The 25,149-nt window shown below is 41.2% G+C and overlaps 2 protein-coding genes across 2 annotated transcripts in view; one reads left to right on the top strand and one right to left on the bottom strand.

The window, feature by feature from the left end:
- Positions 1-1,218: 1,218 nt before the first annotated feature.
- GNPDA1 (glucosamine-6-phosphate deaminase 1) lies at positions 1,219-13,037 on the bottom strand. Its single transcript, XM_060765197.2, has 7 exons — positions 12,931-13,037; positions 12,463-12,592; positions 10,259-10,360; positions 6,960-7,142; positions 5,654-5,838; positions 3,333-3,507; positions 1,219-1,709 (listed from the first exon to the last, which is right to left on the bottom strand). The coding sequence occupies exons 2-7, from the start codon at positions 12,584-12,586 to the stop codon at positions 1,612-1,614; spliced, it is 867 nt and encodes a 288-aa protein (XP_060621180.1). The 5' UTR covers positions 12,587-12,592; positions 12,931-13,037; the 3' UTR covers positions 1,219-1,611.
- Positions 13,038-19,700: 6,663 nt separating this feature from the next.
- The window catches only part of NDFIP1 (Nedd4 family interacting protein 1), a 32,840-nt gene continuing 27,391 nt past the window's right edge, over positions 19,701-25,149 (top strand). Inside the window, exon 1 of the mRNA XM_060765193.2 lies at positions 19,701-19,936. Coding sequence (XP_060621176.1) covers positions 19,880-19,936 — 57 coding nt within the window. The 5' untranslated portion in view covers positions 19,701-19,879. The remainder of the gene's footprint in view (positions 19,937-25,149) is intronic.

Below are 25,149 nucleotides of genomic sequence, written 5' to 3' on the forward strand. Positions count from 1 at the left end.
TCACCCTACATGGAAGTAGATTTTCTAACACTGACAAATTTGAGAAGGCATAACAGTTCCTGAACTAATTTATTGCATTATGTCCAGAAACTGGAGGCCAATAGAGATTTACAGATACATAATAAACCTGTGTTTCTCCAGTAGTTAGAAACCTTAGTAAAAACCTAGTTTGAACCTTTCTGAAGCCAAAGAGGAATGTATCAATTCTTGTTTATGCACCTATAAAAGTAATTTTTTTTTAAAAAAAACCCTTCTAACCACAGATCCTCTTTACACAAGAATGCAGGGAAATGTCAGTTGTCGCTCACGTGGAGGGCCTTCACAGGGACGAGGTGCTTTCCTTTTCAAACACACTGCTTTCACATGAAGAAAATGATGGAAATGGGCAGAGCTGGAATGCTTTGCTCCTTGTGTGCATATAACACATGTGCCCACAAAGAGAGCAGACAGCAGTAGCAATATAAACCCTGGAACATTGCCACCCAGCCTGGAAAACTCACAACAACCCAGTGATTCCAGCCATGAAAGCCTTCGACAACACATCTTCCTTTGCTTCAGCAGAGTCATGAATGGGATAGTCCCTCCATCCAACATACTTTCCACATTTACCCAGTGTCTTGAAAAATTACTTTATTTTTGAACTGCAGTTCCTAGTTGAGGGACTGCAGTTCAAAAGTATCACTTTTCATACTTTGGTTTCATTTTCTTAGACAATTCCAAAACATGGCTAGAGAGAAAATGTGTTTTTGTTTTGTAGATGACAAATAAGGCCCCCCTGGTGGCACAGTGGGTTAAACCGCTGAGCTGCTGAACTTGCGGACTGAAAGGTTGGCGGTTCAAATCCAAGAGCGGGGTGAGCTCCCAATGTTAGCCTCAGCTTCTGCCAACCTAGCAGTTGGAAAACATGCAAATGTGAGTAGATCAATAGGTACCATTTCTGGGGAAAGGTAACAGCGTTCCTTGCAGTCATGCCGGCCACATGACCTTGGATGTATCTGTGGGCAATGCTGGCTCTTTGGCTTAAAAATGGAGATGAGTACTACCCCCCCCCCCCCCCAGAGTCAGACTCGACTAGACTTAATATCAGGGGAAAACCTTTACCTTTTAGATGATAAATAGCAATGGTGAAAACTTGACGTATCATTTTTCTTTGAGCAGGTGTCCATCCAATAAGGCCTAGCACCCTTTTCCCAACTCTATAAAATAAATACATCCCAGTTGTTTTTCAAAAATCCTGTTTGTCTTTAATGTTAAAAAAAATAGCAAACATTCCACTTCTTGCAAATTCCATACTTGAGTATATGTATCTGCATATAGATTGAGATTAATATTACAGGTTAAAATCTCTTTCCCAGTTATCCTTAGTGCATTTAATGATCTGTTAAGTGATAGACTATTTCCATTCTGTCACTTGGTCAGTTTGAACTGATAATGTTCAAACAGCGCTGTTGTTGGAGAATGCTTGATGTGGTCACATTTCCTGCTACCAGTTTAGCATGGAGGGGAAATGTATTTTCCAATAGTGGAAATGAGGGATGTGTACTGCTGCAGATTTCACCTCCTTGTGTTACCAGAAGGGTATGCTTAACCAGTTTCTCAGGACTCAAGAGTCTAGTCACCGTATGGCTTCTTTCCTTGGCTTTTCTTTGTTCCTGTTTCTTTCATACTGTATAGTGGTTCCACAAGTTTGTCATGAACAAGCATCAAGCCTGAGTAAGGGAAAAGAAAACAGTTATTTCTTCTAATGCCTGTGTCCCAAAAACTGTGGCCGAAATGATGGAATATTTGTTCTTCCTATTCCACGTTTTCCTTTGTTATTACCTTGGAATGTTCACATGACATTGAGTGTAACTTGGGAATATTATAACTGGCAGACTCATTAGCTCTTTAAAAAAAATCCCTTGTATTCTGAAAGAGCTAACATTTTGGAAGGCCAAAACATTGTTCCTCGTCCGTGTTTCCTTTTTCCAGCTTGTCATTGGTTGCATGGCTTCTCCTCTGCCTCCCTGCCCCTGAATATTGAGCACCAAATTAGCTGACACATTCTCTGTACACATTATCATTCCCTAAAAGGAACAGCCAGTGAAGTGAGGTGAGGAAATGCTTAATGTCTTTCTTCAATCTTACTCCATTGGCGAATTACAAGGATGCTGATCAGACACATCCAGACAAAGATACCTGGAAATGTATCTTCAGCTATGATAATAGCTACTCACAGTTCTGAATGGAATCCGAAGTATTATCCTTAAAGGGTCACACGCTGCGTGTAATCCACAAGCCTCTGGCTAGGTATTGTTGAATGCTAAGTACAGGCTAGCTGTGACTGAATAGGTCTTTCAATCAAGATTCTTGTACTAAAACCCATTTAATGCCCAAACATTTGTGAGGGGGATGGAGCACACCAATAACCCATACTACCTCTTTGGCAGATTTGTTTTTGGTTTTTTTTATCTGCCCTGGCTTCCTTCTAGTTATTTTTCTCATTTCTTTTAGCCATACATATACATAACTGTTCTGCCCCCATGCTATCTTAACTACTTTGATGGTGAACAGGTTGCATAGAGAACAGATTGGAGACTAGATAACTGAATCAAACATGAATGAATTAACTGACAAGAATTTTAGATTTTCTCTCCTCCTGAGTCTCACTACAAAGTATTTATGAGGAGAGGTGAAGTTTTGAGAGATAGATTCGGTTCTAGCTGAACTAAGGCTCTTGAATTTTATTTCTTCTTCTTGTCTCTTTCTTGTATGATGTTCAACTATTTCTAAGATGGTCTCAAAATTTAACTGACTGGACTTGAATACAGCTCTGACTGGATGTGCTATTCTGTAGACCCTCCAGCTCTCCTCTCTCTCCACCTTCCTCTCACGAAAAGGTTATCTTCCAAGAACCAGAAGTGTCTTGCCTGAGGCTCCATACCTGAGAGGTTTCTTAAAGGGGCAAGGTGACAGAGGCTTGAAATGCAAAGAGGCTGTCTAGACTGACCCCTCCAGACTGACCCCCCCTTTCATCCAACAATAGAAAATATGCAGCTGGTAGTGCAGGAAGATTAATGCTAGTAAAAACATATTTTCGGATACAGGCCAATGACTCAAGTGTTGACTTATGAAGTCCTGTTTTTTCAATAGTCTGCTCTAGTTGGGACTAACAATTGGTTCATCCGCTGATATTTAAGGCTGGCAGATAAATTCATATATTTCAAAGCAGGAACTGGAAACAGGTGCCAGCCCAATGGAAGCCTTTTACACAATCAGTGGTAGGCTCAAGTTACCATAGCTCACTTCAGTGTTTTAATGTCTCCTTTACGCAGCCATTCTCAGCTACTTACCATGAAAGTACTTCACTGTTTTGACTTTCAATTCCAGAGTGGCATCCTCATCACACACAAACACTGTGCGGGGATGTTGCTGAAAGGCCGACACTGTCCACATGTGGTTTATGCCTTCTTCAATAGCTTTGTGCAAGGCAAATGCTTTGTGAGCTCCTGTGATTAGAATCATAACCTGAATTGCAGGAAAACACACCAAAAGCTTTGGCTCGTATTACAAGTTTCAGAAAGTAAAAAAGGTTTTACATTTGTAAAGACAAAGGCATAGAAATCAGCAGCCACCCACCAACATTTTGCAAATTAATAAAGTCAAAGAGTGCTACTGCAATAGTTTGAAACTCTGTTCATTGAGTAAGGGAGGACAGAGAGAAAATTATAGCCATTAAAGCAAACAAGAGCTCCCCACTCATTTTAGAATGAACTTGAAACTGATCTCCTCAAAACAAAGAAGGAAACTGGAAAACAACCACATAATTTACATGAGCCCTCTGAGTAATCACATATTTCTGGTAAAGAATAATTCCTTCTAGCAAAGCAATAAAGTTGCATTTAAACATTTCAAGCAACAACCCCCCCCCCCCCTGCACATTCTCCATCTGGATTCCACAGGTATACAGGGATATGTGGGAGAGTCGCCAAGTAACTCCTGGCTTTGTTTAAACAACAGATTTACTGTACTAGTAGCAGCCAATCAGTAGAAAACGAAGAATACAGCAGACTCAGATTAAAAGTCACTGACTCATTTGCTGACATTGGCTATATTAAGGCTGTGGCTTTCTCACAAGTGTTACCAGGCCATGCTGTAGTGAGATTTCCAGGGTTCTTTGCTAGTTCATTTGCTGTGTCAGCAGAAGGAGTTCAGATGCTAAACTGGTTAGACTTCCATTTATCTGGAAGCTCTATAGTTCTCATTGCATGTTAACAATCCTGCAGCACCACAGGGACGAACACATTTATTATAGCATGAGCTTTTATGGCCTACAGTCTTATATAGCTTGTTCCTTGTGATGTTGTCACCTTCCAGAAATGTACTTTGATTCAGTTTGAAATAAGAAAAACAATATAATAATAATAATAATAATAATAATAATAATAATAATTTGGAAACAGTAAACATTGACAAAATCACGATCATCTGTAAAAGGCCACTTTACTTGGATCTGCACGCATCATTCGAAAATACATCACACAGTCCTAGACCCTTGGGAAATGTTCAACTTGAGATTTTGTGATACAAAATGCAGCATATAGATCTCATTTGCTGTGACATACTATGTTTTGTGCCAGTTAATAATAATAATAATAATAATCATCATCATCATAATCATAATAATATAAAACTTTATTAAAATTCCGCTCTATCTCCCCAAAGGGACTCAGGGCAGATTCCAAACATAAAAGGCAAACATTCAATGCCCAAATATAACAACAATACATCCATACTAACAAAATTTATACAACCCAACATATAAACACAAATTATAACTTAACAAACTAAGATTAAATAAAAAGCACAGCATGCTATAACAGACATAAGAAAAAACATGAAACATCGAATGGAAACAATTTCCTATTTCTTTGGGGCAAACTGATTAATCATTGCTCAAGATATCTATTGAGCTGGTGGGGTGAGCAGGGAACGCATACGAATTGCAACAATTAATCAGAGGTATAATGGTAGTACTACCAACTACTATTCCTCCTCTTCTAAGCCAGTGAGCAAAGGTATGTCTTCAGTTGTTTTTTGAAAGCGGGGATGGAGGGAGCCATCTTTAACTCCTTAGGAAGGGAGTTCCAGAGGTTGGAGGCAACAAACAAACAAACTGGTACAGCAAAACCAAATGGATATTCTGTAGGAAAACGTTTGTTATTAAGTTCTGGGCCATCATCTTTATTGTGCTGAAGACAAATGTGATGTGTGTGGATGCATACATATGTGTGTGAAGACTGCACTATGGATCTAAGGTCACAATTTATAAACATACTACTATTTCACTTACACTTCTCATCTGTTACAACAGAAATAAAGTTGAATGGGGAAAAAACATAAGTCAGTGTTTAAGTCCCAATAACGCCAATGAGATTATGCACACAATAGTCTAGAGCAGGCATCTGGTAAACTTCGACCCTCCAGGTCTTTTGGACTTCAACTCCCAGGAAATCCCAGCCATCTTACTATCTGCTAGGAATTGTGGAAAAGCAAAACACCTGGAGGGTCGAAGTTTGCCCGTGCCTGCTCTAGAATACATCCACCCAAATGTATTTTGGTTCAAAAACACACTTTCTCTTTTCTTCTGTTAGGTTACTATTGTGCTACTTACCTCTCGAGCATCCATGACTGTACCCACTCCAACTGTGAGAGCCATTGTAGGCACTTTGGAGAGGTCACCCTCAAAGAATCGGGCATTAGCCAATATTGTGTCCATCGCCAAAGTCTTCACTCTGGTTCTAGACACCAGGCTCGAGCCTGGCTCATTGAAAGCAATATGACCATCTGGACCAATACCTATAATAGAGACAGTTGGAATTTATAATCTAGCAAGCAAAAGCAATGGCACTTTATGGATAAATAATTGAGTATAAGTGCATAACCTTAGCAGAACATTGGGAAATATGATTTAAGATTGGATAATCTATTCCTTGCACTTCCATAAATCAATGATATGGCATACATGTGAGGGTTTCCAGTTTTAAGATAAGCCCATGAGCCACTTATTTCATAGTATATCTACTGCAAGTGAAGTTGACTTTAAACCAAAACACCCAGTAATTTTTTAGCCCAGTCTAATTAACATTGACTTCAATAATACATTCCCAGGTCTTCACCCTTTGAATTTCAGCATGCTTTGTTCTTGCTATTGGGCAATGAGCTCTTCATTTTTACCAAATTACTTCAAGCAGTTAAGAAAAAATATTACACTGGTGTTTATGTTACACTGTGAAAAAAGGACCAATATCTCATGCTTCCAGAAAGAAATAACCCCATCTACTACTCCTAAAAGGCTTTGGCTGTTGTGGAAGTTACATCCCAAAAGATCTGGAAGGTCAAATGTTCTGTATTATAGTAAGTGTTACATGTTCAAAGAAATATACTGCACAACACTTGTAGGAAGGCATGTAACATCAATGTAGACTTTTTATTCATTACACAGCTTTCTTGTCTGTTTCACGCATGAGTGTACATTGCTTTGTATGTATATAATCCTGGACAGTTTACCAAGTTGACTTCCAGCATAATGCAAAATGGCCCTGATGCAATTACCGGTATTTTGTGTCATAAAGAGGTATGAAAGCTCTTTATGACACTCAAGGCTGCAATGGCCATTTCACACATACTGTGAGATACATAAGGGTGCATCAACACTGTAAAATGAATGCAGTTTGACACCACTTGAACTGCCAAGGCTCAATGCTTCAGAACCATGGGAGTTGTAGTTTTCCAAGGTATTTATTCTTCTCTGCCAAAGAGTGCTTGACCTTGACAAAACTACAACACCCAGGATTTCAGAGCATTGGGCCATGGCAGTTAAAGTGGTGTCAAACTGCATTCATTCTACAGTGTAGATGCACCATAAGCATGCACAAACTCATTGCTATGCTTCCTCCAGCCCTCTTTCAAACAGCTACCTCCAACAAAGAGCTCGATTCCTCCCGCCTCCTTGATCTTTTCTTCAAAAGCGTCACACTCTGCCTGTAGATCAGGTGCATTCCCATCCAGGATATGAGTGTTTTCAGGATCAATGTCAATATGCTTGAAGAAATTGTCCCACATGAAGGAATGATAGCTCTCTGGATGATCCCTTGGCAGACCTAACAAAAGAGGACATTCACTCATGGTTATGCACATTCCATTTACACCCCACTTTCCTAACCATAATAATAGTGAACAACACTATTATTGCAATAAAGCAACAACTGCAATAAAGTGCCTGCTTTATATGCTAGAGATCCTAGGTTCAATCTCCAGTTGGAGGTCTTTGAAGCATCATTCCTTGCATTAGAGACCCCGGAGAACTGCTGCCAGTCAGTCAATAATTTAGGACTGGTTGGACACAGGAGAAATCCAACTATGGCTTTCCACTTGGAGAAATTCCCTCGTCCACACAACTGCTAATGGATATGGGGAATAAAGGATACAAAACTGAGACTTATTTCTGTTCTTGAGATCCAACAGGATCATTCTACGTACTGCTTCTTTCAATGGAATTGGCAGCAGGGAATATTTCCTTCTATGAATCCTCAAAACCTGCTCCAGAGTATAGGAAACCTTCATAGGTCATTGAGGTCTTCCATGAATAATGTGAAAATACAAATCAAATCCTGTCTTCCATGAATAATATGAAAATACAAATCCAATCTCTCACACCAATAAATTTTCCCTCTATCCCATCCCCTTCACAGCATTCCCTGAGCTCCAACTGGCTAACATCAACCATTGCTTGCAGAACATTTTGAATTACAACCTGATCTCTGTGGTAGCAAGACAGCAAATATACTCCAAAGTAGTACTGCAGTATGCAGAGATAGAGCTGGTGCTTTATATTCTTATTGCTGTTTTTGCACTATGTCCCCTAAGATAAATTCTGTGCATGAGGGTATCCCATTTCTACTTGGCAAATCCTACATTCCTCTTCCATTGTATAAAGTGCACTCTGAGTCAATGCACTACCTATCTTAACCCTTGAATGTTTTAGAAGTGCTTAAACAGAACAGAAAAATGCCCCAGAGTTTGTTTTCTTGCCATAGCAAGCGAGAAGATAGGGGAAGTGTCAAAGTTCTCATAATCTTGAGGCAATGTTGCAGGAGAACAACTATTTGCAGATGTCATCAGATACTAGTTAATGGTAATGCAGGTACTGTTATTGCAGGACAAAGGGCATAGCTTCTTAAATTCTGATAGGAAAATTCTGACTTTGCTCCCATTCTTCAATGGCTAATGCAAGCTGATCAAGGCACCAAGTAGCTGCCTATGCAGAAGATCACAGTTGTTCAAAAATTATGTTTAGATACACTAATAATTGTACTTTTTACTAAATTTAAATCAGAGCTCAGAAAAGTTGGATTACAATGCCCACAATCACCCAGTGGGGATTCTGGCTAGGGAATTAAGGGAATTGTTGTTCAAAAGTATCATTTCCAAGGTCTGAAATACATACACAAAGACACAACTTAAGTACTGGCTTCTCATACTGCAAGAAAATACTTTAGTTATTGTTTCAAGATAACTAAAATATGAGAGAATAGCAACAAAATGTTGCAGGATAACTTTCCTCCTAAGAGCCCTGCTGTTTAGGATTCCCGCCAGCCATGGGCAATCCAACCAACTCTTTCCATTCTATGAACTCATGTTTTCCCATTCTTACTCATCTGACACTCCTCATTCCTTGGCCCCCAATGGGGCTACTTTTTTACTTCATTAGACCTCCTGTTTTTAAAGTTTCCTTCTACTTCTGGAGGCCTTGGGTGACACTAACACATCTTGTCCTTCATATTTATTTACACACTGGCTAAGTTTTCAATAAGAGGGTCTCCTCTCCTTACAGTTCTGTTACTCCCAACAGGAGTACAAGAAGTCAGCATTTGTAATGGTGCAAGGTTCAACACATATATTTTACAAAGAGCACTTCCTTCTTACAAACTGCTGCAAGCTCTGCAGCTCGATCCAAAAGCAAAACTGAAGGCTGTGGGAAGAAAACTGTGAAGAAGTCTTTCCCAACCCATCTCTTTGCTCCACAAACTCATTCACCACAAGCAACAGGGAAAGCCTGTCTTGGAGAACTAGCCCAACCTCGTTGTTGTGCATGAACATGAAAATGACAATATTAGAAGAGGAAAGGAACTTTTCACCAACTCCTTGAGTTGCATATGTAGGTCTTTATACTAGAGTCCACTACTTTGTTGCTTACTGGTAGTTTTTAAAAGATAGTACCTTAAAGATCAGTGAAGTAGACATGAGTAGAGATGTACAAAATATAAAGCCCTAAATGGTTCAGGCCCAGCCTACTTGAGGGACCGCATCTTCTCCTACCAGCCCACATGAGCCCTGAGATCATCAGAAGAGGCCATTCTCTCGGTCCCACTGCCATAACAAGCATGGTTGGTAGAAACGAGAGAGGGTATTCTCGGTGGTGGCCCCGCAGCTCTAGAATTCCCTTCCCAAAGAGATGCAATTGGCCCTCTTTCTACTAGTCTTTTGTGTACAGGTCAAAACCTTCCTGTGGGAGCAGGCCTTTCTCAATAACCCATAATAGGAAATGATCAGGCTGCGATGGGTAAAGAATATTGATGAAGGCTATCTCGGACTGTATACACTGTCTAAACAAATAGAGTTTTAAGATTTTTAATATAATTTTTATGGATTACCTCAGGGGCCTAAGGCCCAGGGAATTTTAGTGGAACATGTTGCATTTATTAACTTTGTTGTCTATGGTTTATGTAATTGTGTTATCTGTTTATTAATTTTATCTGACACAAAATTTTAGCTTTTGTGTCATGTAATTTCTGTCATTTTAATTACTGTTTGCCTATTTGAGTTCCACCCATAGGTTAAAAGCAGGATATAAATAAATAAATAAAATACAGAACTGAGTTGGATTTTGTACGCCGGGGGAAGTTGAAATAATAAAAAATACATCTGTGCCCATTCCTTTTGCTTTAGCAAAGTCTGTGGTTGCCGACTCCCTTCCTAGAGTGCACATTGGGCATGGGGTGAAACAGGCCTCTAGTCTAAGAATGCTTGCTTCTCAGAGGTGAAATATGAGCCGGCAATTTCTTGGTTAACAGCTCAGTTCTTGAGTCACTTGATGCACCTGTGTATATATCGGCTTGTCTATAAACAAACAAACATGTTGATGTTCAAAAATATGTGGACCATGAACAGCAGTTATTGCTCTCCACACCTGTTCTCAACATAAAAGTTGACTCACCTACATATTCATCCATGTTGAAGGTTTTCACATATTTGAAAGATAAATCGCCATTACGGCAATATTCTATTAGTTTTCTGTAGCATCCGAGTGGAGTACTTCCTGGAAATTAAAAAAAATGGTGCACTTTCAGCAAAGTTTTAGTTCTATACCACAGAAACCCACAGACAGCAATGGAGTGCAATACCAATATTGCAAGTGCTTTCCTCAGCACTATTTTGATCATGGGGATATCTGCCTATCTACTTGTCTGTTTGATTAGTAATAGTCATAGATTGCACTGTGCTCTATTTATTCATTCATTTGTGATAATATCAATCTTAAAGGTCCTTCAGGTTGACAGCTATCAATATAATGCATTATGTGGTAGCGATAACCATAATTTAATTATATATTGTGTAAAGTTCTTCTCATTACCGGTTCTGAATCTCCTCCATTTCTGTATGATTCCCAGTGCCAGTACAGGTTGAATATCCCTTATTCCAAATGCTTGGGACCAGAAGTGTTTTGTATTATGGATCCATCCCCTCCTATAATTTTGGAATACTTGCATAGGTAGAGTCTAGTCGAGTCTGACTCTGGGGGTTGGTGCTTATCTAAATTTTTAAGCTCAAGAGCCGGCGTTGTCCATAAACACCTCCAAGGTCACGTGGACAGCATGATTGCATGGAGCACTGTTACCTTCCCACCGGAGCAGTACCTATTGATCTACTCACATTTGCATGTTTTTGAACTGCTAGGTTGGCAGAAGCTGGGGCTAACAGTGGGAACTCACCCCATCCCCCAAATTCAAACTGCTGACCTTTCAGTCAGCAAGTTCTGCAGCTTAGCGTTTTAACCCACCAGGACCAAGTCTAAATATGAAATTAATTTATGTTTCATGAATACATAGCTTGATGGTATTTTATATACAATGTGTTTACTTTGTACATTAAGTTTGTGTACACTGATCCATCAGAAAACAAAGGGGTACCTGTCTCAGCCACCCATGTGGACCATTTTGGATTATTTCAGAATTCCAGATAAGAGAAACTCAGCCTGTACTGATAGAAGAAGACCCTTCCCCCCAATCCATGCCTTCTGTACTATACATAGATAAAGTAAAGGTTTCCCCTTGACCTTAAACCTAGTTGTGTCCAACTCTGGGGGGTAGCACTAATCTCTATTTCTAAACTGAAGAGCCGCCCTTGCCTGTAGTCATCATCAAGGTCATGTGGCTGGCATGACTGTATGGAGCACCATTACCTTTCTGCAGGAGTGGTACCTATTGATCTAATCACATTTGAATGTTTTCAAACTGCTAGGTTGGCAGAAGCTGGGGCTAACAGCGGGAGCTCACCCCGCTCCCTGAATTCAAACCGCCGACCTTTTGGTCAGCAAGTTCTGCAGCTTAGCAGTTCAACCCATTGTGCCACCAGGGGTCCCGTACTATACATAGTATTAGAAAATTCTATTGTGTCCTCCATCCTTAATAGCTTTCTTCCTAAGGTAAGTCCTACTGAATTTTCTTGTTTAACATAGCCTACAAAGAGGTTCTGATTCTTATCAGATGTCACTCTAAAAATAATAAGCATATGACATGGGAAGGGCATGGAGGGCTCAAGCACAAGCAAAATGTACACATTTATAAACAAGTTCTGTAAAACTTTAGAATAATAAATACTCAACTAGTCTCAACTAGAATAGCCAGTTGACTCAAAGGAACAATTCAATAAGGGCCCCTCCAGATAAGCCCTATATTCTAGGATCTGATCCCACGTTTTCTACATTAAACTGGATTATATGAGTCTGCACTGCCATATAATCTGGGATAAGCAGAAAAACTGGGATATAGGGCCTGTCTGGAAGAGCCCTATGCTTACTTTGATTCAGGCTGGATTTACACCGTCACATAATGCAATTTCAGAATCTGCATTGAAGTGGATCAGGCAAGTCTACACTGCCATATAATCCACCTCTATGCAGTTAATCTGCATTATATGGCAGTGTAGATCCAGAAGTTGTCCTTTCATGAGAATTGACAACTGGGTGTATGCTTTCGTGTACAGTCATCTCTTAAACATTTATGGCAAATGCATAAGGTGATCACTGATGGCAAACACCCCAAATTATTTTTGACTTCATTGTGAATCCAGGCTGAATGATGCAGCCAAGTAACATCTTATCCCTGCAAAACCTCCTGGAATGCCGGGCTGGAAACTTACCAGTGGGAAGTCCAAGGGTGAAATATTTGTCCGGACCCGGATTGAACTGGATTATTCGATTCCTAATGTACTTTGCGGCCCATTCACTGGCTTGATCATAGTTTTCTAGAATGATGAGCTTCATCCCAACCTGCAATTGTGAAAGAAGGCTTTGGTTAACAGACCCTGCTCCGCTTCCAAGACCTTGTGCCTTTAGGCAGGGATGGGCAAACTTCAGCCCTACAGGTGTTTTGGACTTCAACTCCCACAATTCCTAACAGCCTACCGGCTGTTAGGAATTGTGGGAGTTGAAGTCCAAAACACCTGTAGGGCAGAGTTTGCCCATGCCTATGATAGAGTGTTTTGGTGAGGCAAAGCTACAGCTTCCAAGATCCCATAGCACTGAGCTATGGCGGCCAAAGCGGTGCCAAACCGCATTCATTCTACAGTGCAGACGATCCTTCCTTCCTTCCTGGAACTGTAACTCACCGCCGTTCTCCAGCCGCAGCCTCTGCTCCGCCGCGCTGCCTTCGCTCTTGGCCCGCCTCTTTGTGACGTCACCCAGTCACGTGATCTTGGGAAAAGAGCAGAGCCAGCAGCCCTGCTATCGCCCTTCGCATCCCTTCATACCCCTGGGTCCTAGCGCCGCCCGTTTCTTTCCGCCTCACCTGGCTGGCAATCGTGCAAAGTCTTCCACGGTGCATTGGGAATAAATGTAATTTGGCTGACAGGGCTCTGTGTTATGGAATCCTTGGATTTGTAGTTTAGAGAGGCGCCTTCACTCTTTGGCGCCTCTCTAAACTACAACTTCTCTAAACTACAACTCTCTAAACTACAACTACAACTTCCATACTACTACTCCTACTCCTACTACTAATACTATTATTATTATTATTAAACTTTATTTGTACCCCGCTAGCATCTCCCGAAGGACTTGATGCGGCTTACACAGGCCGAGGCCTCAACACACAATATAACAATACAATCTAAGCAAATCAAAACAAAACAAAATAAAAACAAAAAAGAACAACAGGCAATAAACAATACACTAAAGCACAATAAAACTGGGCCGGGCCGGAGTAATGGGTACAAGATTAAAAGTGCAGATATGACAGGTGGTATATATGAGGCTTCTAGGGCAAGTGCGGTGTGCGGTGTGCGGTGTGCGGTGTGCAGCAGTCATTGGTTCTAATAAAGTGCTTATGGGACTTGGTATTGGAGATTTCCTATTCTGGGAAGGCACATTGGAACTACTACTAAGAATAATGACAGTCGAATTGAGGAAAATCAACAGGGAAAACTCAGCTGTTATCAGGACCTCAAAATCTAACTGCAAAGGCTCTAGCATAAACCAGTACAGGTGGTCATCAGCACACTGAGTGCCATGCCAAAAGATCTCAGCCAGCATTTGGAAACCATAAACATTGACAAAATTACGATCTGTTAACTGCAAAAGGCCAACTTACTTGGATCTGCACACATCATTCAAAATACATCACACAGTTCTAGACACTTGGGAAGTGTTCGACTTGTGGTTTTGTGATACAAAATCCCGCATATAGATTTGCTGTGACATACTGAGTTTTTATGTCAGTAAAATAATAATAATAATAATAATAATAATGCATTATTTATTTGCAAAAGAAGATAGACTACAGGCAGGGGCATAACACCGTTGCTCAGATGATTAATTGGAACTTGGGCCACAAATACCATCTGTTTACGACAAAGAACTGGTGGGGTCAGAAGCCTGAAAAAGTTACAGAAAATCAACATGTCAAACTACTCAGGAACTTCCAAATTCAGACAGACAGAGTATTGGAGCACAATACTCCTGAACTCACAATCGTGTTAAAAAACAAAGTATGGATTGTCAATGTTGCAATCCCAGGTGATAGCAGGACTGAAGAGAAACAACTGGAAAAGCTGACACAATATGAGGATTTAAAGATCAAACTGCAAAGACTTCGGCACAAGCCAGTCAAGGTGGTCCCAGTGGTGATTGCCACACTGGGTGCAGTGCCTAAAGACCTTGGCCTGCATTTAAACACAATTGGTGCTGATAAAATTACCATCAGCCAGCTGCAAAAGGCCATCTTGCTGGGATTTGCACACATTATTTGCCGATACATCAGTCCTAGACACTTGGGAAGTGTCCGACGTGTGATCCAATACAACAGCCAGCAGAGTGATCTTGTTTGCTGTGGATTTATCTTGTTGTGTTTCAAAGAATAATAATAATAATAATAATGCATTACTGAATTGCAAAAGCCACAAAACAAACCTCTATACAACTTGGATTGATGACAAAAAAGCATTTGACTCACTGCCACATTGTTGGATCATCAAATGCCTAGATGTCACTGGGGTTTGTGAAAATATTAGAAAGTTCACTGAAAATGCAATGAAACAATGGAAAACTGAATTGTTTGTGAGCAACGAAAACTATGGAATTGTTAACATCAAGAGAGGAATTTTCCAGGGTGACTCACTGTCCCCACTGTTGTTCATCATGGCAATGATCCCACTGTCAGTAATTCTACAGAAAACAAACTTGAGATACCAAACAGCAAGAAATTCACAAAAAAATACAATTTGTTGTACATGGATGATCTAAAGTTTACAGAAAATCAGAAACTGAAATCCAATCACTGACCAACACAGTCAGAATCTTCAGCACTGACATCAGTATGGAGTTTGGCCTAGACAAATATGCCACAATGACATTAAAGAAAGGGAAAATTACTCACAGCAAGGACATAGAGATGTCAACTGGACAAACCATAAAATGCAACCAGCCCGAAGCCTATAAATATCTGGGTGTACTACAGTTGGACAATATCAAGCATGGGCATGTGAAAAATGTGGTCACAAAAGAATATGTCCATACGGTCAGAAATGTTTTGAAGTGCAAATTAAATGGCGGAAATACAATCAAGGTTATCAATGCCTGAGCCATCCCCGTCATCAGATACACTGCTGGAATTGTGATCTGGACACAAACAGAGATGGATGATCTGGACAGAAAAACAAGAAAACTGATGACAATCCACTACTCATTAGACTGGCGTAGTGATGTCGACAGACTTTACCTGCTCAGAAAATCAGGAGGCAGAAGGCTTCTGCAAGTGAAGGCTTCTGCAAGTGAAGCAAAGGGTAGAAGAAGAGAAACATGCACTGGCAGATTATGTGAAAGGCAGTCAAGAACGAACACTGATGGAAGTCAATAGTAGAAAACTGCTTCAAGTGCAAAATACAAGGAGTAAATACCATAAAAATACAAGGCAGAGCAGAAGAGAAAACTGGCAAAAGAAGGCTCTCCATGGACAGTTCCTGGGAAAAATTGAGAGCCAAATTGACAAGGAAAAAATGTGGATGTGGCTTACAAGTGGAACTTTGAAAAAGGAGATGGAGGGCCTGATTCTGGCAGCCCAAGAACAAGCCATTAGAACCAATGCCATCAAAGCCAGAATTGAGAAGTCCACGACAGATCCCAAGTGTAGACTCGGCAGGAAAGCAGACAGAACGACAGATCACATCATCACCTGTTACAAGATCACACAGACAGACTACAAACAGAGGCATAATGTCGTTGCTTAGATGATTCATTGGAACATGTGCCACAAATACTATCTGCCTGCTGTGACAAAGAACTGGTGGGATCATAAGCCTGAAAAGGTTAAAGAAAATGAACACATCAAACTACTTTGGGACTTCTGAATTCAGACTGACAGTGTTTTGGAGCACAATACTCCTGACTTCATGATCGTGTTAATAAACGAAATATGGATTGTCAATGCTGCAATCCCAGATGACAGCAGGATTGAAGAGAAACAACTGGAAAAGCTGACATTATATGAGGATTTAAAGATTGAACTGCAAAGACTCTAGCACAAGCCAGTCAAGGTGGTCCCAGTGGTGATTGGCACACTGGGTGCAGTGCCTAAAGACCTTGGCCTGCACTTAAAAACAATTGATGCTGACAAAATTACCATCTGTCATCTGCAAAAGGTCACCCTACTCGGACATGCATGCAATATTTTCCAATACATCACAGAGCCCCAGACACTTGAGAAGTGTCTGATGTGTAATCAAATACAAAGGCCAGCATAATGAACCTGTTTACTATGTACTAAACTTGTTATGTATCAAATAATAATAACAATACTTTATTTATATGTCTCTCTATCTCCCTCAAAGGAATCAGGGCAGCTTCCAGGCAAAAAGGCAAACATTCAATGCCTTGGTAATGAACAAACACAATCATAATTCCATAGAATTGAGCCATGGCAGTTAAAGTTATTTCTTTTCTCCAGTGTAGGTGCAAGAATCTACCCTTTGCAGAGTCATTAAATGAGTCCAAACTACTTTTGCATTGTAATTCTGCTGCAGCATCTAAAATGTAAGCTGAGAACAAATGGGGGACATGGGAGGTAGAGAAAAAGAAACTGGGACATTTGAAAAAGTGTGATGGCAGAAGATTAACTGGGACTGTTCTTGCCAGCTTAATGCCCAATGATCTTGCTCTCTTATCCCAAGCATGGTTTAAGCCAATCCTTCTTTCTTGAATCTATAATCCTCACACAAAAGAAAATGTATCTATTTTGTAAAAGAAGTGTCTTATCAAAATAATTCAGGAAAAAACCTCTAAAAGTTAGCATTGTTTAACTCTGTCATATGTTTGCAATGCAAGCAATACATTTCAGCTTCCCTTTGGTTGAACACAAAACTAAAGAGGCAAAGATGAACAATGACCTGGAAGCTTCTGCATATGGGATATCCACAATGGCAAGAGTATAAGATTATCCAATTATCTTGTGTAACCATAATCTTCAGAAAGAAGGGCACAGGGAATGTTGTACCTTCCAAACATGAAGTTAGTTACTTGTAACCAAGAGCTACAATAAACAGCCACAAAATGATTTTAAAAGGTTTACAGCAAAAATTGTTTCCTTTCTCATCAAGATTGGTTACTAAATACAAAGATCTTTTGTAATCATAATACAAGAATAATTAAAGGATGACTAATCCTGTCAAAAGTTAGGTCTCCTACATCCTACCAACTTTGGTGATGGCAAATATCTATACATACTTAGAATGCGAGAAATGGGACTCTCAAATAATGTGTGTGTGTGTGAGGAGTGACTTGAGAAACGGCAAGTTGCTTCTGGTGTGGGAGAATTGACCACCTGCGGGGATGTTGCTCAGGGGTTGCCATTCTACCATCTTGTGGGTGGCTTCTCTCACGTTCCTGAATGAGAAGCTGGAGATGACAGATGGGAACGCACCTCATCTTGTGGATTCAAGCCACTGATCTTCAGGTCAGCAGTTCAGCTGGCACAAGGGTTTAACCCATTGCACAACTTTAGCACCTAATTATTTGATTTAGTTTATGTATTCTTACTGTAAAAAGGGAGAGATAAATTAGTCCAGGTAATATGCAACTACTGGACTTAGTAATAAGAATGCATCCTAAAACAACACGTCCCTGCAATGATTGGTTGCTGGGGAAAAACAGAAAGGATGGGCACATGACTTTCTGTTCCCTGTCATCTTCTTATCTAAGAAGCATCCAGACTTCCTTGGAAAACAATGAAAAACCACAAGCTTAAAATAACTATGGGGACCCATGCATCATATTAGTATCTCTTCACTAATCAGCCAGGCAAATGTGGACTTCTCTCTACTGAGCCTCCCTTCCATTTCTTTGCTTGTCAAATGACAAACTGAATCACAATGGCCATACAGCCTGGAAAACTCACAGCAACCCAATGAGTCACAATTGTGCAAGCAAAATGATTTCCACTTTCTGACTATGGCACAAACTGGATCATGTTGTAATTATGGGATAAGGGAGTGTTTGCTGGAAGATACTGCTTGGTGGCAAGAAGATTTTAATTACATGTAGATGGCCATCCAGCCCTGTTTAAAAACATCCACCCCCTGTTTAAAACCTATCCAGATACAAGAGCTGGCAGTCTCTAAATACCATCTGATATGGGGATGGTTTAATTGCTCTGGCAGTTGATAAACTATTTCCATATAACATCAAAGAAATTATGTTTATCCTCTTTCTAATGTTATTTTGTATGTTCATTTTTTCAGATAAAAGTATAGCCCATCTTCTGTTTAACTAACTCTGTATTGATATCCCCCCCCCCCAAATATTTTGACTATCTCCATCTCCAGCTAGATTTTGAATAAATGGCTAGGTGAAGTTGTAACCAGTATTAATAAAATTAGGCAAATGACTATCTCTCTATTTTCCAGTTATCAATCAGTCTGGTTGCCATAATCTTGGTTTTTTGGATGTTTAACTGCAACCCGGCTTTTCCCCTTTCTTCTTTCACCTTGGTTAGAAGGCTCCTCAGCTCCTCCTTGCTTTCAGCTATCTAAGTGGTATCACTCACTTCCCAAGACCACTGCGACCCCAAAGCGATGATTGATCAAGACCAAACTTGACACATAGAGCCCCCATGACCCACTCTATGTCCTGGTGTGGTTTCTGGGCCGCTGGACCATGGATGATGGGACTTGCAGTACCTTCACTCGCTTCCTGAGACCACTGCGGCGCATACCAATGACTGATCAAGACCAAACTTGGCCCACAGAGCCCCCATGACCCATTCTATGTCCTGGTGCAGTTTCTGGGCTGATGGACCATGAACAATGGGACTTGCAGTACCCCTTCACTTGCTTCCTGAGACTACTGTGGCGCATACCAATGACCGATCAAGACCAAACTTGGCACACAGAGCCTCCATGACCCATTCTACATCCTGGTGCAGTTTCTGGGCTGATGGACCATGGACGATGGGACTTGCAGTACCTTCACTCGCTTCCTGAGACCACTGCGGCGCATACCAATGACTGATCAAGACCAAACTTGGCACATAGAGTCCCCATGACCCATTCTACATCCTGGTGCAGTTTGATGGACCATGGACAATGGGACTGTGATATGGAAGCTGTAGTTCACCAGCACCTACGGAACCCAGCCCACATTGGACCTAGTAGACTAAACTTGGAGCACCTGCAACCAATGCATTTCCCAAATCACCCGGGCACCTCCGGGTCCCCAAACTAGTTGTAAATAAAACTCCATATGAAAATGTGTTCAAAGAAGCCGCAGAGGAAGAGGGCTGAAAGGGCTGAAAAGGCTGATCGGTGGCCAGCAAGAGAGCGCGCCCCCCTTTCCCGCACTCCCCTCTTTACCTGCTATTCCGGCGGCGGCCACAGGGGGCGCGCCTTCGCGCATGCGTGTGTGCGTGCGTGCGCGAGCCCTGCCGGAGTGGGGCCTCCTCTTCCTCTCCTCCTCCGCCTCCTCCTGCTCTTGCTCTGCTGGGCCTGCCTTCCCTCCTGCCTGGGTGTCTGTGCCCGGCCTTCAGGGTGACTCCCCCGCGGCCTCCCCTCCTCAGTCGCTCCCCTCCTCAGCGCGATGGCGGCGGTGGCGGCGGCGGCGGCGGAACCCGGCCATAGCGGCCGGTACCAGCAGGTGAGGAAGCGGGCAGGGCGGCCACGCGAGCGCCGAGGCTTCGTAGGCCGCAGGCGGGGAGGCGCCTCTGTGTGTTGTGTGTGTGTGTATCTCCCTCTGGGCCCGGTCTAGGAAGGAGAGCAGGGCGAGACGACGACGCCACCGCCTCCCGCCTGCCAACCATGGCAGGACGGAGAGAACGCCTTTCGTCTTCCATTTTGGCCCCGCCGGATAGACCCAGGCCCTGCCCAGGCTGGTTCCGAAGGTGCCTTCCCCCAGTTTCCGAAAGGAGCCCCAGGACATAGGCGACGCGTTGGGAGGGAAAGGGCCAGGCGCCTCTGCCCTGAAGAAGGGAGGATCCCTTCTCCCTGAGCTGCTCTCGGCATGAATTTATGGCGAATCGCATCCCTAGGCTCCAGCTGTGTTGTTGTTGTTTTGTGGTTTCAGGGCGTGTTCGACTTTCGACACTGTCGGGGGGTTTCCTTGGCAAGATTGGTGCACAGAGGGTTTGCCCTTGCCTTCTTCAGAGGCTGAGAGAGTGTGACTTGCCCAGTGGGCTTCCGTGGCAGAGCCAGTGTCCGTGTGCTGGTCTACCAGTGTGTCTTCTGCACTGTCGAACGGGTGCAGTTTGGAACCACTCTAACTGCCATCGCTCAATAATAATAATAATAATAATAATAATAATAATAAAAACTTTATTTATACCCCGCCACCATCTCCCCAAGGGGACTCCGGGCGGCTTACATGAGGCCAAGCCCAACAACACATCAGTAAAAACAACAAAGCAATAAGCAAATAAAACAATACAATTAATATAACTCACATATAGACAATAACATGCAAAAATTTAAAAACCTATGCTATAGAATTGTCATGGGATTTGTAGTTTGTTGAAGTGCCAGCACTCTTGGGCAGAGAAGGCTGAAGACCTTGTAGAACTACAACAAGGTTTCCGGCACTATTTATTTATTGTGTCAGAAGCGAGTTGAAGGTACCCTTAAATACATTTAAAAACACAAACAAAAAAACCCTTGGCATTATGCTAAATGCTAAATGACCTTTGACTAGATCAGGGGTCCAACTTTTTAAACAGAGGGCCAGCTCACAGTCCCTCAAACTGTTGGAGGGCTGGATTATAATGTGAAAGAAACATGAATGAATTCCTATGCACACTGCACATATCTTATTTGTAGTGCAAAAAACACTTAAAAACAACACAATAGGTAAAATGAAGAACAATTTTAACAAATGTTAACTTATTAGTATTTCAATGGGAAGTGTATGCCTGCTTTTGTCTGATGAGACAGGGTTGTTGTTGTTTGCTTTCAAGTTGTTTCAGACTTAGGTTGACCCTGAGCGAGGGCCGGGTAAATGACCTTGGAGGGCCATATCCAGCCCCCAGGCCTTAGTGGACTAGATCCACAGCACTGATCCATGGCAAGTGGTGTCAAATGGCATTCATTCTGAAATGTAGATGCAGCCATAGCCATAGTCCAGTGCTGAAAGTACTACAACACACGGGTATAGGATACTGAATGGCAGGAACATAAAGGCTCCCTTTCAACATGTTGCTTCTGGAAGGTTTTTTAAAAAATGTAGTTCTACAGCAGTGGTTCCCAACCTGTGGTCCGTGGGCCACCAGTGGCCCGCAACAACTAAATATGGTCAGTGGCTTCATCGTTACTATATTGTTGCAATAAGAGCAACTGGTCTCACAAAACCCTCTTATAGTAAGTACCAAAGCTTATTAAATATGGTTTTCTGTGGGCAAGCAGATGGTGATTACTGGGTGGCATATGTTCTGGATCAGCAACTAGAGCTGATGTGGTCTATCCAATGCAATTTCTGAATCAGCACCCCAAATAACCAAACCGAATCTAAAGTTGACCAAAAACTGATTTGTAACCCTTTTGGTACTAATATTGGAGAGTGGTCCCTGGTCAAAGTGGTCACTGGTCAGAAAAAGGTTGGGAACCACTGTTCTACAGTAATAATAATAAAAATATCTTTATTTATATCCTGCCTCATCTCCCAAGAGGTACTCATGGCGGCTTACAAGATAGCAGTAATGCGAACAGAAACAACATAAAATATACAACAATAATTTAATCAATACAAAGGTACACTAAAAGAAATAAAAATAAAACATGACAATGAAATTTAACATAAACCACATCAAATCAAAATAAAATAACAGTAAACATAACAAAAGGTTAAAAGTAATAATCATAATAAACTGTATTTAATCTAGACAAGACAGAGGTCCTCCTGGTCAGTCATAAGGCTGATCAGGATATAAAGTTACAGTCTGTGCTTGATGGGGTTACACTTCCCCTGAAGGCGCAGGTTCACAGTTTGAGTCCAGGATCACTCCTGGACTCATCGCTGAGCCTGGAACCCTAAGTTTCAGTGGTGGCCAGGGGAGCTTTTGCACAGTTAAAACTTGTGTGCCAGCTGCACCCATATCTTGGGAGGTCGGACTTGGCCATGGTGGTCCACATTCTGGTTATATTCTGTATAGACTACTGCAACGTACTCTACGCAGGGTTGCCTCTGAAGACTGTTCGGAAGCTCCAGGTAGCCCAACTCTTGGCAGCCAGGCTGCTCACAGGGGCAGGGTACAGGGAGTGTACAACCCCCCTGTTACACCAGCTCCACTGGCTGCCTATTAGCTTCTGAGCACAATTCAAAGTGCTGGCCTTGACCTATAAAACCCTAAACCAGGGGTCCTCAAACTAAGGCCCGGGGGCCGGATGCGGCCCTCCAAGGTCATTTACCCAGCCCTCGCTCAGGGGCAACCTAAGTCAGAAACGACTTGAAAGAACATAACAACAACAACAATCCTATCTCATCAGTCAAAAGTAGGCCCACATTTCCCATTGAAATACTAATAATGTATTGTCGAAGGCTTTCATGGCCGGAATCACTCAGTTCTTGTGGGTTTTTTCGGGCTATATGGCCATGTTCTAGAGGCATTTCTCCTGACGTTTCGCCTGCATCTATGGCAAGCATCCTCAGAGGTCGACCTCTGAGGATGCTTGCCATAGATGCAGGCGAAACGTCAGGAGAAATGCCTCTAGAACATGGCCATATAGCCCGAAAAAACCCACAAGAACTGAGAAATACTAATAAGTTTATATTTGTTAACATTGTTCCTCATTTTAATTATTGTATTGTTTTAAAGTGTTTTTTACACTACAAATAAGATATGTGCAGTGTGCATAGGAATTCATGGTTTTTTTCTTCAAATTATAATCCAGCCCTCCAACAGTTTGAGGGACTGTGACCTGGCCCTCTGTTTAAAAAGTTTGTGGACCCCTGCCCTAAACAGCTCTGGCCCAGCTTACCTGTCTGAACATATCTCCCTCTACAAACCCCTAAGGACCTTAAGATGGTCTGGAGAGACCCTGCTCTTGATCCTGCCACAATCACATTTGGTGGAAACGAGAGACAGGGCCTTGAACTGAGGGCTATGGATTGATCTGGAGGATGACATAAAATGGCATATTGTTTTAATGTATTTATGTTTTTAATGTAGTTGTATATTGTTTGGCACCGAATGGTGCCTGCTGGTAACTGTCTTAGGTCCCTCTTCAGAGGCGAGAAAGACAGGATAGAAATGCTCGAAATAAATAAATAAATAAATAATATTTATATCCCGCCCCATCTCCCAAAGGGACTCGGGGCAGCTCACAACATAAATAATGCAATAAAACTTAATACAGTAAACTACATAGGATGTCATAAATAGTTAATAACACAAACAATCAATATAAAACAACAAAATATAATGCAAACAACCAAACAAAATTAAAAGTAAAATTATAAAACATTAGATTAAAACACATTCGTTCCTATGAGCTAAAGGGACTGCTACCTAAAAGTAAAAAGTTTTTAATTAACTTTTAATATTAATTAACACTCAGTACCAGAATGGGATACATGGTATAATTTGGCCCAAACATATCTCTTGAATCTTGTGTATTTCTTACGTACAGGGAGGCTGTATATCAATATTTGAGAATAGTCAATTTACCCTAGATTTTATGGGATTGTTGGATTTTTAACAGAATTCACTGAAGTAAGTGACTTAAAATTTGTGCTTTTTGTATTTTATTTTAAGCTAGAGTTCACAAAGTAGTGTTATCAGGTACCTTTCAACAGTGAATGCCACACCTATACTGTATTATCTATCTATATTCATGTGTTCAAAATGAGATTGTTAGTCTAAAAATCAGAGTGATTTCGGGATTTTATTGCTGCTCATAGGAGAGGCTATTGAGAGGTTACATGATGTGAAAATATGACTGAAGTATTCATCCCATATGAATCCTGAAATAACATTTGAAAACAAAATCCAAAAGTCCAAAAGGTCGTGTTTGTATGTGTTTTGAAGTCAGAATTCATAGTACTTCTGGGATGATTTAAATCATTTTGGAAATTTTGACATAGTTGAATTGGATGGTCAGTACATGTCCTTATATTTACACTCACTAAAGAAATAAGGTGGGCATGTCTTTGGAACTGAACTGGAAACCATGGAAATAGCTACAAAGATTAACTAAACCATATTGGTTCCAACCATGTGCATATTTATATGCACATTTCATCACTGGTTTTCAGCCCATGTAACTGGAAATGAATACCAGGTGCTGTGGGCTACATTTCATAGGAAAAAACTAGCAAATCCTCCCTTATTCCTTGACTACCAAAATCCTGGAAATCCATAGGGTTGCCATTAGCTGACAAGCGTCTTGCACATATTCTTACAATGGCAGTTTAAAAAATAATTTTACATGTGCAATAAATTTCTCCCTGTGGGAATCGAGAAGCAATTCCTTTGTACACCAGTAAGTACTGGATAATAACAAAGGTCATGCTGTCACCTTGAGGCCTGCATTCATGCTTTGTTGGGAGCTTTAACCAAGGGGAAACAAGAGAAAATTCCCAATTTACTGTTGTGTTTGATTTTTGTGTGGAGTCTGCTTTAAAACTGCATTAAGCTCTCTTTATATCTACTGGGAAGTCAATCCTGATAGGTTCTATACAGTTTGTAGTCATGATCATTTTGTCTGTGCTACTTTATATTCATTGAACTAGTTCTAGTTTAAAAACTAAATACTTCACCAGCAGGAAAGTACATGTCTAAACAGTAGGTGTATATCCCACTTAAATTATGTGCAAAATTCCCCCAGTCACAACTCTTATATGGAAGATTTGATCTTTCAGTTTTA

Source organism: Anolis sagrei, chromosome 2 (assembly GCF_037176765.1).
Source record: "Anolis sagrei isolate rAnoSag1 chromosome 2, rAnoSag1.mat, whole genome shotgun sequence".
Lineage (NCBI taxonomy): Eukaryota > Metazoa > Chordata > Lepidosauria > Squamata > Dactyloidae > Anolis > Anolis sagrei.

Excerpts from the sequence above, each read along its gene's own strand:
- GNPDA1 (XM_060765197.2), bottom strand. The coding sequence starts at position 12,586 with ATGAAGCTCATCATTCTAGAAAACTATGATCAAGCCAGTGAATGGGCC. Across the intron at positions 5,839-6,959 it reads AATCGAGCTCTTTGTTGGAG|GTATTGGTCCAGATGGTCAT; the intron begins GTAGCTGTTTGA and ends TCTCTATTATAG. Across the intron at positions 3,508-5,653 it reads CAGTCATGGATGCTCGAGAG|GTTATGATTCTAATCACAGG; the intron begins GTAAGTAGCACA and ends CCTGCAATTCAG.